The sequence below is a fragment of the Euwallacea similis genome, chromosome 8 (assembly GCF_039881205.1).
Source record: "Euwallacea similis isolate ESF13 chromosome 8, ESF131.1, whole genome shotgun sequence".
Lineage (NCBI taxonomy): Eukaryota > Metazoa > Arthropoda > Insecta > Coleoptera > Curculionidae > Euwallacea > Euwallacea similis.
In genome coordinates, this window is record NC_089616.1 from 1,824,952 (window position 1) to 1,839,733 (window position 14,782).

The 14,782-nt window shown below is 36.9% G+C and overlaps 3 protein-coding genes across 4 annotated transcripts; all 3 read left to right on the plus strand.

Moving 5' to 3' along the window:
- The first annotated feature begins 1,068 nt into the window (after nucleotides 1-1,068).
- Nucleotides 1,069-2,678, plus strand: LOC136410305 (Na(+)/H(+) exchange regulatory cofactor NHE-RF2). Its single transcript, XM_066392394.1, has one exon. The coding sequence runs from the start codon at nucleotides 1,652-1,654 to the stop codon at nucleotides 2,186-2,188; it is 537 nt and encodes a 178-aa protein (XP_066248491.1). The 5' UTR covers nucleotides 1,069-1,651; the 3' UTR covers nucleotides 2,189-2,678.
- A 7,514-nt stretch (nucleotides 2,679-10,192) lies between these two features.
- LOC136410562 (uncharacterized) lies at nucleotides 10,193-13,523 on the plus strand. 2 transcript variants are annotated; one of them, XM_066392755.1, is made up of 5 exons: nucleotides 10,193-10,644; nucleotides 11,703-11,927; nucleotides 12,018-12,552; nucleotides 13,008-13,200; nucleotides 13,259-13,523. In XM_066392755.1, exons 1-5 carry the CDS (start codon nucleotides 10,333-10,335, stop codon nucleotides 13,518-13,520), a joined length of 1,527 nt encoding a protein of 508 aa, XP_066248852.1. In that variant the 5' UTR covers nucleotides 10,193-10,332; the 3' UTR covers nucleotides 13,521-13,523. The 2 variants fall into 2 exon arrangements, with proteins under 2 accessions (XP_066248852.1, XP_066248853.1); XM_066392756.1 differs by lacking the exon at nucleotides 10,193-10,644 and adding an exon at nucleotides 10,875-11,028.
- Nucleotides 13,524-14,315: 792 nt separating this feature from the next.
- Nucleotides 14,316-14,714, plus strand: LOC136410516 (uncharacterized). Its single transcript, XM_066392707.1, has one exon. The coding sequence runs from the start codon at nucleotides 14,316-14,318 to the stop codon at nucleotides 14,712-14,714; it is 399 nt and encodes a 132-aa protein (XP_066248804.1).
- Nucleotides 14,715-14,782: the final 68 nt, after the last annotated feature.

Here is a 14,782-nt window from a genome sequence, read left to right on the forward strand (position 1 = left end):
GTTTGATACACAATAAAATAAAAACAATTTTTTTCTGATCATTTAACACCCTGTAACTCCGCTACCGATCAATATCTAACACACGCTTACACAAATTGTTTTCTTTATTTTGTGCTAGAGTAATCATGCGCAACTCTGAAACACCCTATATATAAAATAGTACCCCTCCTATATAAACCAAGTGATAAAATTACAAATCTATTTCCAAAGGTTCTGGAATAAATCGGTTGAATGAGGATAGACTTTTCTATTTTGCTCAAACATTTACCGTACCCATCCTCATCGTCCTATAGTCCGTCCCTGTATTTAACCAAGCTAATTTCCATCAATTTTTCTCCTAAAACGGAGACAAGGCAACAACGCTGCCAGGATCATCTATAGTGGAAGCATATATAGCTCACTGAGGGTCGTGCTTGCATTTATCAAGGTCGTTTGAAAATCAAGGGCCGTAGATTTGACACATTAAAACAATCTGACCCAGATCCAATTTGCATGATCAGGTGCTTTCATGGGTACAAGTACGATTATCTTAAGCCGTACACGTCCAATTCGATTTATTTTCGAAAACGAAACGATTTTTTTCCGTAAAGTGAAAAAGTGGTATACAGGGTGTCCGCTTCTGGGGCGCTTCCATGAGCGTACCTGCTGTGGTTGCCGTGATATCCCCCTGGTTGAGCCACAGAAACAGACACCCTGTATAACAAATTGTTCGTGATCTCTATTATTTTCCTCAAAAAAGTTGGTCAGAAACGCCTGATTTCTAAATCTGTGGGCAGTGGCCTGAAAGCAACCTCCCACACATCGCTACATAAAATCATCAATTCAGGCTCATTTTGAATAAGATTATGGACTGATGGCTCGAAAATCCCGAAAAACGACAATTAGGTCTAGTGCGTCTCTGCTTCGAAGAAGTTTTACGACTTCGGTACTACCTATAAAAAACCGATAATATTCGTCAGCCGCTTCAAGTCTCTGATGAAAATACCCAATTTTGCCCATGAGATTTGCTCACTGAATCCTGCGCACGAAGATAATGATATCATGAGACCATCTACAAGACAGAACCAGTCAAGGCTGTGAATAGGCAGATGCACAAATCGATGGTTTCTTAAAAGAGCGTTATTCAAATTGCAGTTTATTTACCGCGATATAACGAGATCAGAATTTCCTCGTGTGATCTCATCAGGCCTGTTCCGACGTGTACTGGATCTCAGAGTTACTAATCTGTACCTACGTGCATTTATGCGTAGGTTCACCTTCAATCGAAAAAGATCGCGGACCGCCGGCACTGGTGGAAGAATGGTTCGGTACCAACGTAGTTCGGTACCAACTTAGCGGCGGGGGACGGGGTCTCCGTCCGACAGTACTCGCCTCGCCAGCACTTACCTTACCACTTCCACAGTACCAACAAAAACGAGATTTCGAGTCTTTTAGTTAGCGGGCGCAGTAAACGCGAAGGATCGAAAATCGTTAGTGGCTTCAAAGTAAATTTCAACAAAAAGGCACGTCCAGCGAGGCACCTGTCGCACCAGCAGTTTTACCTGTTCGAGAGCTGTTGAAATGAGCTTTTTCTGGAACCTCCATGTTTGACCTTTCGCTTGAATAGTGCATTGGTGTGGCAATCAGCCTTGGATCTGCAAACCTTCAAATAATGTCTACCGAGAAGCTCAATGGGAACCATCCCAAAGCACGCCTGTGCCATATTCGGAAGGTGGATTATTTCGACGGATACGGGTTCAATCTGCACGCAGAAAAGGGCAAACCTGGGCAGTACATAGGCAAAGTCGACGAGGGGTCCCCCGCAGAGGCAGCTGGTTTGAGGCAGGGGGACAGGATCTTAGAAGTAAATGGGGAAAGCATCGGCGATAAGACCCACAAACAGGTAGTCGAATTGATCAAGCAGCACGCAGATGAAACCAAGCTGCTCGTGATAGACCCCGAGGATACCTCCGTTATTCCTATTCACACCACCGAATCCATAAAGAACGGTGGGAGTGAGTCCAAAGGAGGAAAGCAGGACAACCACTACTCCAACACCAACAACCATAAGAAGGAGGAGAATGGAACCCTGAATCTCAGCATGACCGCTGCGGAGCTGCGAGCCAAATTGGCCGCCAGGAAGAAGTTCGATCCTAAGAAAGAGGCCATGGACTTCAAGCAGAAGTTCGATATCGTTCAGAAGTTATGATGTGCTTAGTAGTGTTTGGTGCCAGCAGATCAAGTACTTAGTAAGTGTTACGTCTCGTTCCGGCTGATCTAGTGATATTATTTTATTTTTATGGATAACTCTTATGGAGAACGTTTCACCCATTAAATATGCACACTTGTACATGAATCTGGCCTCCGGCAAGGGGCCGCATATTTTACAATACAAAACAAGCTGTTATTGTCTTTTAAGTTGTTGTTAAGATGCTTCTCGTTCAGGCAGAAACGCTTTCACTATCTTGGAGTTCGTTGCTGAGTGAGGTAAACAGTTAATTAATTTCAAATCCCCATAGTTCGTTGTGTATATGTTGCCTGATGTCGCATGTTCTCATGGCAGAAGTGATTTTAATAATGAACGTTTTATTAACAATTTAAATATATTTTCCCGGTTAATTGAGGAGTAGCGCGCTACGCGAGGCATTGAATTTTATTTGTATAAATTATAAAAAGAAATACAAACGTATTATAAATTGTTTTAAATGAGTTTTATTTACTCGATTAACTCGATCGATTTGATTAATTCGATTGGCCCGATTGATTCGATTAATTCGTTTGATTTGATCGGTGCGACTGATTTGATTGGTCCGATTGATTCGATTGGGCCCGCCTGAATCGTTGATCAACTGAATCGATACAGGAAAAATCTGCCGGCGACTAATCGACCGACCGCGCAAAAAGTGAAATCAACGCTTATTTGTATGGTAAATCCTGCAAAGGCACTCCAAGCCTAATTCTCGCTCTTTAAGTAGCCGTTTAATTAGTGGAAGCTAATTCAATTGATTAATTAATATCAGCAGGCAATTAAACTAATAACAGTACCTAAAACGTGCATCTTTATTGGGTTTGCGGTGTAATGCGGAAATTAAAGGAAAAAAGTTAAGAAATTCCTACGTGAGCTGATCCAGCTTTCAGATTCTCTCAGGGAGTCGGTTCATTTTCCGCTTCTGAACGCATAGCGAGGTTCTTCCCATCACATTTACCCATTAATTTTTATTTATACCCCATTGATATCTTATTATTGATTACTGTTGTTAAATATCGGATCGAATAACTTATGGCCTTTACTTATATAATCTCACGACCGTTTCGAGCCAAGCAGGTACCTACCTACCGACGTCTTGCATTCCAAGAAGGACGAATACATCTCGCATGGTTCGTGCATATCCAACCTGTTTAATTATACTGTAGCTGATATACATACCTACAGCTTTTTTCCTATGAAAATATTAATAACGTATAGACGCTAATGTTGGATTGCAAATTCGTTGAAGATATGCAAGTAAACAGGATGTCCAACTAATTTAAAATGATGCATGTTGGGCAGTCGCAGATGGGATTCAAATGAAATCTTTCAATTTGCGATTTAATGCCTTTAATGGTGATTTTTTTGCTTTTCAAATCGTGACGTAAATTATTGGGGAGGGATGAACGCGAATCTTAAATTGTTGATGCGATCGGCCTCTACCAGGCACTCTTGAAATTAGCGGGATTAAGTCCCAAACGTTCTCTTCTATGTAGACTTAGAACCAACTCTTATCGGTTACCTTCAACGGAAACGGACGTATTTTGACAAAATCTTTCGTACAACCCCACGGAAGAAAATCCGAGGGGTTCAAATCTGGCGATCTTGCCATCCACTCTATGGTGCCGCGTCTCTCGTAATTAAAATAGTTTGTTTCGTGCTCTTTGCGAAGCCTGTGACTCTCGGAATCAAAGCAACATAAGCCCTTATCGAAGTCTTGCTGCGTACGACTGGGGACTGTAGCTAATGGACGGTTAGTCACAAACCGAAAACAATGACTTGTTAGACAAAGTGAATTAGAAGAATGTGTTTACGGTTTTACCAGACAATAGTGATCAGTTCGTGGCGTTCAATGCAATGAATTGCCATCAAGATCTCGGCTATTATGACTTAACTCTAAAAAAATGAATTTGCATCATGCCACCTAACCCAAGCCTTGGCTTAATTCCCGGATAATGAGGAATAAAAATTAGCAGTACGAATTATCAATGCATGCCAAATTAGAATCCGTCATAAAATTCAAGCTAAACTGCGTGTTGAACGATCATATTATCAACTATTCGTCAACAGATTTCGCTCATATGGCTCAATAACAAAGCCGACTCGCAAACATATTTCGTTCCCGTTTCGAACATTAAAATGCTGCTTGTTTTGGTGAACGATATTGAATTTATTGAAGACCTTGTTACGTGTAGAAGTGTAGAAAAAGGAAATTTTAATCTGTAGGCAGCTTTCACATACCTAAACATCGCGTTAAAATCGTAGTATGTTAAGGAATTTTTATGTTTCTATGTTGATAAAATTAAAAACCGGTTAGGTAGAGCGTTGCGAAGAGCTTCTCGTTCGTTACGAAAAATTGTATTTAGCATTAAGCAAGATATTCTAATTTTCCCTTCTAATGTGGTAATTCCGCAGCTATTAAGTCAGGATTACTCAGAAAATCCCAGATTTCGTTATTCACTTTTTGATTCATCATCCATCTTTATTATTCATTATTCAATTATTCATTATTTTCTAGTATTCGTTATTTTCAATTATTCATTATTTTTAGTTATTCGTTATTTTCAATTAGTCATTATTCATTTTTGCAGGTTTTCCATCAAGAATCCCTGCCAAGCACCTTCCCTCTTCCAAACAAAGCAACTTTTTCCGTCATTGTTCACCTCAACCGAAAAGTCAACTATAACATTTCAATTTCCGCGGCACAACCGTAAATTTCCTTTATTCCAAAACCGCGTATAAGGGCACTTTCTAGTTGATTAACCAACGTAATACCGGTGGAATACGTAACACACTGCATTGCACGTCATGCACATACCGAACGCTTTGATGGCATTTTCATGAAGCGTTGAATTATACCAAATCATCTAATGACTGGGAGTAAATGTGAATTCACACGAGTATTTTACTTTAAAATTGGATAATTGCGAATGTTAATTCAGCTATTGAAATATTATGCACTTTTTTAAATTTCGGATTATACAGGAAAATATAATTAAATAACCAGGTTACTAAGTTTTCCGGCAGGATATCCTGACACAGGCGAAGTACCAGCAATCTTGCAGGTTTTACAGGGTGGGGCATCAGGAGCGCTTCGAAGGATTACGTCCTTATTAACGATATTGATCCAAAATTGTTTTTAGAGGTGTATGTAGCACCTTACAAGGTACATTTTAAAAATATTCTCATTTATACAGGGTATACAAAAAAGAGTACACTTCAAATATTTGTTTTTTTTAATGGAACATCCTGTATTTTATTACATATTTGGAATTAGAAGAACATAGCAGAAGTTTGTATAAAACACATTAGATCTAAAACAAACACTTCTCGAGAAATTTTAGAAAATATAAAAATGCAAGGGTCCAGAAAATTTTTTTTTTCTAAGTGAAATAAGTTAATTGACTACTATTTTTTTACTATTACTTCTTAAGAACGAACAATTCTTCAAATTAGAATGAATTATTTATTAAACTGATACACAGGGTGAGCAAAAAGGATGGTCAAATTTTACTCACTTATAACTTACTACAACTTTTTTATTTCAAATGGAATGTATACATTTCTGTGTTAATTCGAATCACTAATGCCCTTTCAATTGATACTATGGTGTACTATGCCTATCTTTTACCGTTTTTCCTTAATATGAGATTTTATTTAATTTTCAATAATAACATTAAAGAAAACAAATTATTTTCAGAGTATGCCTTAAACTGGTTTCTATGGTTACTCAAGAAAGCTGATTACGGCGAACGAATTTTAAAAGTATTTATTACAATTTAACAGAATCCCAAAAAAATTAAAAATTTACAGTAAGTGTTCGAAATGATAGCCATCACTTTCAATATACAGGGTGTCCCAGTTGTCTCTAGCAGGACCTCAACATTCAATAGAAAAACTCGATTCAGGAACGAAACTTCATATAAACATAGGTCCGAAAGTGCTTGCTTTTTGAGATACAGGATGTTAAAAATGTTAAAAAAAATCGTTTTTTTGTCATCGCGTCTTCATCTATGGAATTATTTCAATTGAAATTGGTAACATATTATCAACCAATTAGTTGCTTTATTAGATAATAATAATACGTGGTAATAATACGTTTTACGTGCAACCAGTGGTGGCGTTGTGGGGTTGCACCACCATGAATTAAGACAGAAAAGTTAGGTGGGACTGTTTAAAATAAAATTGCGTATTTTTTCTAAACCATCAGTTCAATCTCTTCAAAAAAGGTCTCTTGACTCTTCTTCGCATCTCCCCCTGTTATAGAAGAAATTGGTATTTTAGTTAACAAATACAGCCATATGACAAAACTATTTCGGACCTATGTTTATGTGTTTTTCCTAAGTTTTTTCCCTGAATCAAGTTTTTCTATCGAATGTTAAAATCCTGCTAGAAGCAACTGGGACACTCTGTATAATTGAATATTTTTTGAAAAGAAAATTTTACTTTTGAGAACATGTTTAGTGTTATTGCTCTGAGTGCATTTTGAATTCGGATTTTCATGTTTTAGTGTCTGTTGTAGACCTAATGTGTCTTATACAAACTTCTACTATTTTCTTTTAATCCCAAATATGTAATAAAATATAAGGTGTTCCATAAAAAAAACGTATATTTGAGGTGTATCTTTTTTTGTATACCCTGTATAAAAGAGAATATTTTCAAAATGTACCTTGTAAGGTGCTACGTACACTTCTAAAAACAATTTTCGATCAAAATCATTAATAAGAACGTAATACTCCGAGGCGCTCCCTGTACCCCATACTGTATAGGACCAGGACGTGGGTTTTTAATTTCGTCTATGAACACTCTTCTGATGGTTCCAGATGGCTGTGCTACCACAAACGGAGTCTTGCACACAAGGAAGGTCTTTGATTAACCCGCGCTTTCAACACGATAGTGATAATCAAATTTTGTTATTGTCGTAGGGACAATGCTGCGTGAGAAAGACACACATGCTCTTTACCAGAGCGCTCTAAGCAGCTTAAGATCGCCTAATTTTGGATACAGCGTTTATGGGATAATTCGTGTTATTGAGAAAAATCCGAATGAGTGCGACTAAATGGTTATGAGCAAAACGACCTCACACAGATCAATTAACCATAGAATGCTCTGCTAAAAACCCAATTTCACGGGTCATAATTCTTAGTTCTAGTTTTGTTACCTCAGATTTAATCTCTTCCAATTACATGGCCGTATGGTTTCTCCCCTCTGCACAAAGAAGCATAAAAACGAACACACCTGGAAACAAAACAAAAATTAAAGTTGGACATGCACACTTGCGATTCACTAAATTAGATGATGCGCAACAAAGGAGAAAATGTTCTATTAAGTCATGACTGGATTAATTTGCCAGGAGAGTGCAAATTGTTTTAGAGAGTTTATTGGTCTAATTTAAAGTTAAATTAATTTGAACATAAAAACGAAATAAATGCCTAAAAAAGTGAAAGTCCACAACCGATCATTTCAACTATTTTTCATTATTAATTACACTGATCGATGTCAAGTAACGTTATGAATTATGAAACTGTAAATACGCGTAAGTACCCTTGCAATTCTAATGACAATTATGAAATCTCAATGTCACCAAACAATTATCTTGCTATAACTAATTTTAAAATATTTCCTCGTACTTTCGCTCGTACTTGTATTCTTGATCAAGTCTTCGTCGGCCTGCGTGTTTCAATAAATCTGTAGGCATTCTACTTTTCCTTACTTTTTAGTACATTTTTAAAATGTTTTTTTTTTTAATTCTATTTTTTTTTAATTTTTTATATTTTTTTATTTTTTATTCTATTTTTTAAATATTAAAAAAAAATTATTGTTTTTTTTAATATTTAAAAAAATTTTTAATTCTATTTTTTTTATCTTTTTTTATTTTTTTATTCTATTCTTTTTTTATTTTATCATTTTTTTCAGTGTGTTGGAAATAACGCGAAAATATACAGGGGGTCTCCTAAATAACCTCTGAAATATTTTTCGATATTACCTATTTGCATTGTAATTCCCGTATTTGAGTCAAATCTCGAATTTTTCCATGTTTTTAAGGGCGAAAAATCGATTTCCATCCGCATTTACGTTGCGTAAAGGGTGGCCCCGGCGTTACGTCACATCTCTTCAAAGCAGAACTCCTAATTTTTTTATACCGCATAAATCCTGAATAAAGGAAGAAATAAAGAACCGCACACGGACATAGCGATTCTTTTTCGACTGAGGGTCAAACGTAAATAAATTGTCGATAATCATCCAACAATATTTAATAAAATTGCGCTCGTGAGTAGATATTACGCGTTTAAATGTTCATGCATCTGCTTAACTGGGAAACAAACGTTTGCATTGTAAGGTCAACGGAAATAAAATAATCGTGTAATTACAACCATTTTCCTATAGAGAAGAGTCAACAGTAATGGAACTCTGAAGTATAGAAAGAAGCCGACATTCATTAGCATTCAATTGGGATTTAGTACTTTGCATGAAACTCACTGTTCAATTTAAAACATATTTTTTCAAGAGCTTTAATGTAGCTTCACCATTTAAGTTATGCGCTAATGGATTAATACAAGACAATGCATTAACAATTAGCATTAAATGTAAGTCACAACGTAATCAATTTTTGTATATGTACTTCTTCGTATTTTCCATCTTCGCCGAAGTCTATTGTGTGCCGGGCCTGCGGTCACCTTGTCTTGGATGACTAATTTTCTGAATATTAATGCGACCTTTACATTCTTAAGGATACAGTAATTTGTATGACGGAACTTTTGAAAAATATGTAATTTCGATAATTGTCTGAGAAGCGATTGAGTACAAGGATGATATGATTAAGTTGAAACGATTGATAACGGTATGAATGAATGTATTTTGAAGTCTTTTAAACCTTTGTAATAGGGATTTTTCCCTTCATCTTTTTTTTGTACTTTTCTCTAACACTTTTATGTCCTTATAAACTGCATTAGTGAAAAACTGCACAACTAAAGAACTTTATTAGTAAAAGTGGAAGACCCCGCCCTCCTTTTTTTCTGTTTAAAAATCGATTTGATCTGCTGGTCGATCATCAGCATAACTTTTATCCCAATTAATGACGCATCGAACAAGGCAAACGTTTTAGCTTACACCATTTGCCAATGGAAATCTTCGGATCGCAGATATTGCGCCTTATTCTTTTGATATAATTAATTTCCGCATTTCTGAATCCTTAATACCTTTAATAAACATGAATTATGGTAAAAAAATGGTCTGTAATTAATTGTTCAGGTTTCGAAGAATAGGCAGCTAGTATAATACTAATGTTTATCATTTAGATTCATTCATACTGTTGGATAGCCAAAAAGTTTTATTATTATAAATTATGCTTTTTTTATGCTAAATTTACAATTTTTTCCTAAATGCCACGAAGTTCTTATTTAAATTAAGGTTCCTAGGAAATTGTTCAGTTTTTGGATCTCGTGGACAATTTCAAGTATTTTCTATATGTATTAAAGGTAGATAACACCTTTCATGGAAAATGAATACTAACAAAATGTTTTCTCGGAAAAAACTCCTTAAGTTTTTTATAATTTTTTGATTTTTTCTCTTTTTTCTTCTCTATTTTTTCCTATTTGTTAAGTTTTGAATTTTGTATTGAAACTTGGCAGGCCAGACAGTAAAGGTTCGTCAAATAAATCGAACATCAAAAATTAAACGTTTTTCCAGCTTTTTTGTTAAAGAGAATCAGAAAAATTAATTTAAGAAATAAAGAAAAAGTAAATAAATAAATAAATAAACAAATCTATGTCGAATACTGCTGGTAGTTATTGAAAATCGTTAAATTCACTTTTTCCATAAATGAATTTTATCCGCACCTGTGCTGGTAAACACCAAAACTTCAATTGATGAAACGCTCATTGTTTAGACCGCATTTGACCAGAATTTCGCCTATACGCAAAACTGATTCCTAAATTGGCCAACGAGAGCTGCAGTACTATAATGCCAATCAGATCGGTACTGAAACATTGAATCTAATGAAGGTAAACAAGTTGTGATACACCGCGAGATCGGACCTTGGAAAAATTAACATTAAGGTGAAAATAAAATAACGAAAGTTCTAAGGTTGCACATTGTGGTCCGAAATGCTCTCCGATGCAGACGAGAGCCTAACTAACCCATCAATAAGGGTTATAGATTTCGTGAAAAACGGTCAAAATTGCGGGTTTTCCTTAACCAGGGGGAAGTGGGATCCCTACCCCTGGGTGAGCAACGTAGATCAGAATTCTGTCTCCAGTTTGGCGGGTCTGAAACTCGGCGACTGCCTCTTGGAAGTGAATGGTGACGATGTGGTTGGGCGGAAAATATCAGAAATTGCGGAACTAGTGAAATCGAAGCCTGATAAGGTCTCACTTTTAGTGTGGAATGCTGGCGTTGACCCGGACTGCTCGCCGGAGGTATGTGCGAAAATAACTTGAACTTTTCTTATCCAGAGATGAATTTTCCTAGACACCCAGTCTGATCTCCTGGAGACAGAATGGGATTCCCCTGGAGACTCTCCGTCCGCCGTTCTTGGGTGTCCCTTCGATTTTTTGGATCTTCTATGACCTTTCCGATTTCTCTGGCACTTTCTGATTTGTTCCCGCCTTACTTGCCCCACAGGGCTGGTTTTTTACCAATTACTCATCCATCTTTGGATCTTTTGGCCTTCCGCGTCTGGTACTTCTACCTCTTTCTCTCCTGCAGGATCCAGGGGTCGTCACGTGGAGGTGCGGATAAGCCTTTGACCCCCAACTGGAATTAACATGAACGAACTTGAATCACCCTGTATATCAACCCAGGTATTTAAAAATTATGATTTAGTTGGCACATTTTTAATTTATTTATTACCTCTAAGCTCCCATCCCAACCGCAAACTGTTGTTGCGTAACATTTTATATAAAATAAACGCATCTATCGGATTTCCCAAGCACTGAATAACAACATTTCCGGCTTTTGTTTTAACTGGTGCATCTGTAATAGTCACATTATGTTGTATAATATTAACAATGCCCAATTTAAAATTCCAGTTACTGTGGATGTGTAATCAGAAATCGTATTCAAACCTGATTAAATGGATAATGTTAAGGGGGTCTAACCTAAGCTTTTTCTAGTCGGAAGACTCTCTAACGTTCCACAGACAAAGATTTTCTAGTATTTTACAGGTAAAACAGAACCACTATCGAAGCATGACAATTATCACATGTGACCATATAACTTCTTAACAATAGATTACCTCTCAATGAACACGCATAGGTCTACCTAACTGATCTCTCTTACATGAACCTTGAACTACTTCAAACATACTAAACCCGCATAACCGCTTATTGATTCGTTAGAGTGTCATGGCCAAAAATGTATTATTCCTTATTTCTCAAGTTTACATGGTATTTAACTTCATTCTTGTTAGATGGTCGAAGCCGATGAGCGCCTCAACATCATTCGTTCATAATGTCTCATGAGTTTGTTCTTCTAGGCACTATGCTGCGGTCCAATTCCCAGCAATTTAACTCGGTTGTCAGCCTGTATGTCAACAATCCTAGCGTTTTTGGAGTGCCCAGTGTGTTTAGATACCATAGCTCCACCCACCTATCAGTGCGATAATGGGCACTTGATCTGTGTGAAGTGTCGGACAAAATCTGAAAGATGCCCTGTATGTCGGCTCAAACTAGCCAGTGGAAGATCGCTTATGGCTGATCAGGTAATCTGATCATGTTCGAGCGTTTGTTTTGTTATTTAATTTTATTATTTATATTTTCATTATTTTCGTTGTTGAGGATGCTGATTTCAGGTCTACAACGCCGTAATCGAATCGTTCAACTTAAAAGAAGAGTCCAGTGATATAAGATCTCAGAGGATACAGCAGATTTTCAGGGCTAAAACTAAAAACAGAAATGTGCCGAACATAAAAATTACCCAGTGCCATACCAATAGGTTTCTAGCAAAGATCGTCGGCAAAAAGTCCTCATCCGCAGAAAATCTCTCTTCGAACAGCCAACTTTTGCCTCCGGGCGATAGTGACTTAAAAATCAAAAGCTTATCTACCAATGAAATATTTAAAGCAGATACTCCCACAGTATCTCGAATCGGGTCCATGACACGACTTAGTAGGAAGTGCAACGATACCACCATGGATGATTCATTAACCAATATCAGTGATTACAGCAACCGGCCGTCTTCGTGTCATGGATCATTTGATTTTCTTAATTACTCCTATGGAGACAATGGAAGGTTGAGTTGTAGCGCTAATTCGGTTCACCCGATAGGAACAGACGGTCGCTCGTACTATTGCCCTTTTGATTCCAAATGCTCAAATTTGATTAAAGGTAAAGAAGCGGGTATTTTTTAGTCTAAATTTAAGTGTAAATTGTGCGATAAAATAAAAAAAAACAAAAACAAAAAAAAATATATAAACAAAATTAATGCAAACAAAGTAGTCAAGCAGATACGTTGGGACAGTCATAGAGCATATACAAAATAACATTAAAAAAATGTTTATTTACCTATTTCTGGTACTCCAGGAAGGGATATTCAATATACAGGGACATCCTGTATACATCCAATGAAATCATATTTATCCTAAAAACTCTCAGAAGTGCATATTTTCATTTTCAATTGCGAATTTTCAAATTTTGAAAATGGGAATATACAAAGTGGAGCAAAAACTACATACAAAAACTATTTTTCATTTTGTTTAATATGTACATTGGAACGACATTAAGCTTCTCTTTCACTGTCCTCAACGCAATAAATTATCTCTTTTAAAAGCGAAAACTTGTAGGAACAAAAGTACCAGAGCACTTCCAAACTTTCCATACCGGACCGTTTGTTCAGTACTTCGGGACACGCTTCCAAATACTTTTAAGACATCTGGAAAATGAAGCTTGTTATGTCCTCCGTGATAGTAGTGAAGTATTCTTTGTCAAGATAATTTGCTCGAGTACTAGAAAAGAGTTTCCAGTGTCCAATAATAGGTACAGTATGAGTTCCGGAAGTCTTACTTGGCAATCTTACTCAGAATCTTATTTTCAGATGCGAGTTCCAAGACATTTTGGTCTGGAGCTGGTACCTTGGCTCCAAGTCCGAATCAGAAAGCTTTGAAATGGAGGTGGAAATTTCTACTCAAGGAAGCGAGAAGCTTTTGTTGCGGGTTACCGGACCAGTTTTTTCCTTGAATACCACGTCGCATGATGACATCAAGGATCTTAGAAAGGGCATTTTCTTAGGCTCACAAGCACTGGGGCAATTTGATAAATTAATTTTATCAGTCAATATAATAAAGAATCTGCTGTAAGAATTCGCGACCCTTTTACTTCCGAAGACATCCCAGATATGTAGCGTTCCGTATATTAATGTGCAACTCCAATAGCGCCCTCTATCCCGTAAAATACACTCAGCGATGTTCAAAACTTTGTCTTGTCATCCAGAAAAATCATGAATTTATGTGCGGTAAGGGAATCAGCGTCTAGGAGTCTCGGAGGCTTAGCTGTTTCTGTTTTCTTCAGTAGCATGAACTAAATGTTGTCTTAATTATAGTAGATTTGACCATTAAAACTCAAATCAATCTTCAAAAAGAAAAAGGAACAATTCTATTCAAAAACGACTTCAACGCCGCTACTTGACACGTGATGCCGCAACAACACGCACGGACAGCGACCAGATCGACAAACTCGCCATCTCTAAATTGACAAATCTGCGCTGTCAAAAACCGTAGAGAGACATCTGGAGGAAGTCCATCAAAACGATTTATGGCGTTATTCATATTTTAACACTTTTTTAACCGCCATCGTCAACGGATCACTCAAAAACCCGACCAAGCACCCTAATTTTATCAAAAAATTCAGGTTTTCAAAGGAACAAAGGCAAGAAACCCGTTGGTAGGTGGTTCAGGTTAAGCCATTTCCTTGTTCGTTCATTATCTTGCATTCGTGAAGTTCATTGCCTCTTCGCCAGCGATAAGAACGTTAGAACCTCACGTACGGTTCAGTTTTCATTGTGATATTTTGAATAAAACCAGGTAAGTAATCGTTTCTCCGAGAACTTGTTTAAATTTTCCATATAATCATTTGTATCATTAATTGTATTTAGTATGACTTCAACCCAGTTTAATATTGGACTCACCACAGAAAAAAACTCAAGTAGAGTCTTAAGGCCTCCAGGTGGGGGTCATAATGACATATTCGGCATCGGTGGTCAAACTGAAAAGATCACTCCAAGTATAAGGAGACATCATCCCCAGTCCACGATAGGCTCATGTTTCCTGGCTGAAGCACCAAACCAGACCATACAGAAAGAAAATAAATATTTGATAGATAAAAAAGAATATTCTACAATTGAAGAGGATGCTTCAAAGGGAACATCAATAGATGAAAAAGATGCTACAGAAGGAAAAGAAAATGGAGTAATTGGTAGTATTGGAGGTTCAAAAGAGGCTGTAACTCAAAGAGTGCGTGTACCTCCAGGGGGATTTTCTTCTGCTTTATGGTAACATAATTGCAAATTTAGGATCTACTTATTATGTAATAACTAAAACCGAGTTCTATGCCAAAATCTATG

Coding starts and splice junctions, on each gene's coding strand:
- LOC136410305 (XM_066392394.1), top strand. CDS start 1,652: ATGTCTACCGAGAAGCTCAATGGGAACCATCCCAAAGCACGCCTGTGC.
- LOC136410562 (XM_066392755.1), top strand. CDS start 10,333: ATGCTCTCCGATGCAGACGAGAGCCTAACTAACCCATCAATAAGGGTT. Junction 10,645..11,702: donor ACCCGGACTGCTCGCCGGAG/GTATGTGCGAAA, acceptor TTGTTCTTCTAG/GCACTATGCTGCGGTCCAAT. Junction 13,201..13,258: donor TTTCCAGTGTCCAATAATAG/GTACAGTATGAG, acceptor TCTTATTTTCAG/ATGCGAGTTCCAAGACATTT.
- LOC136410516 (XM_066392707.1), top strand. CDS start 14,316: ATGACTTCAACCCAGTTTAATATTGGACTCACCACAGAAAAAAACTCA.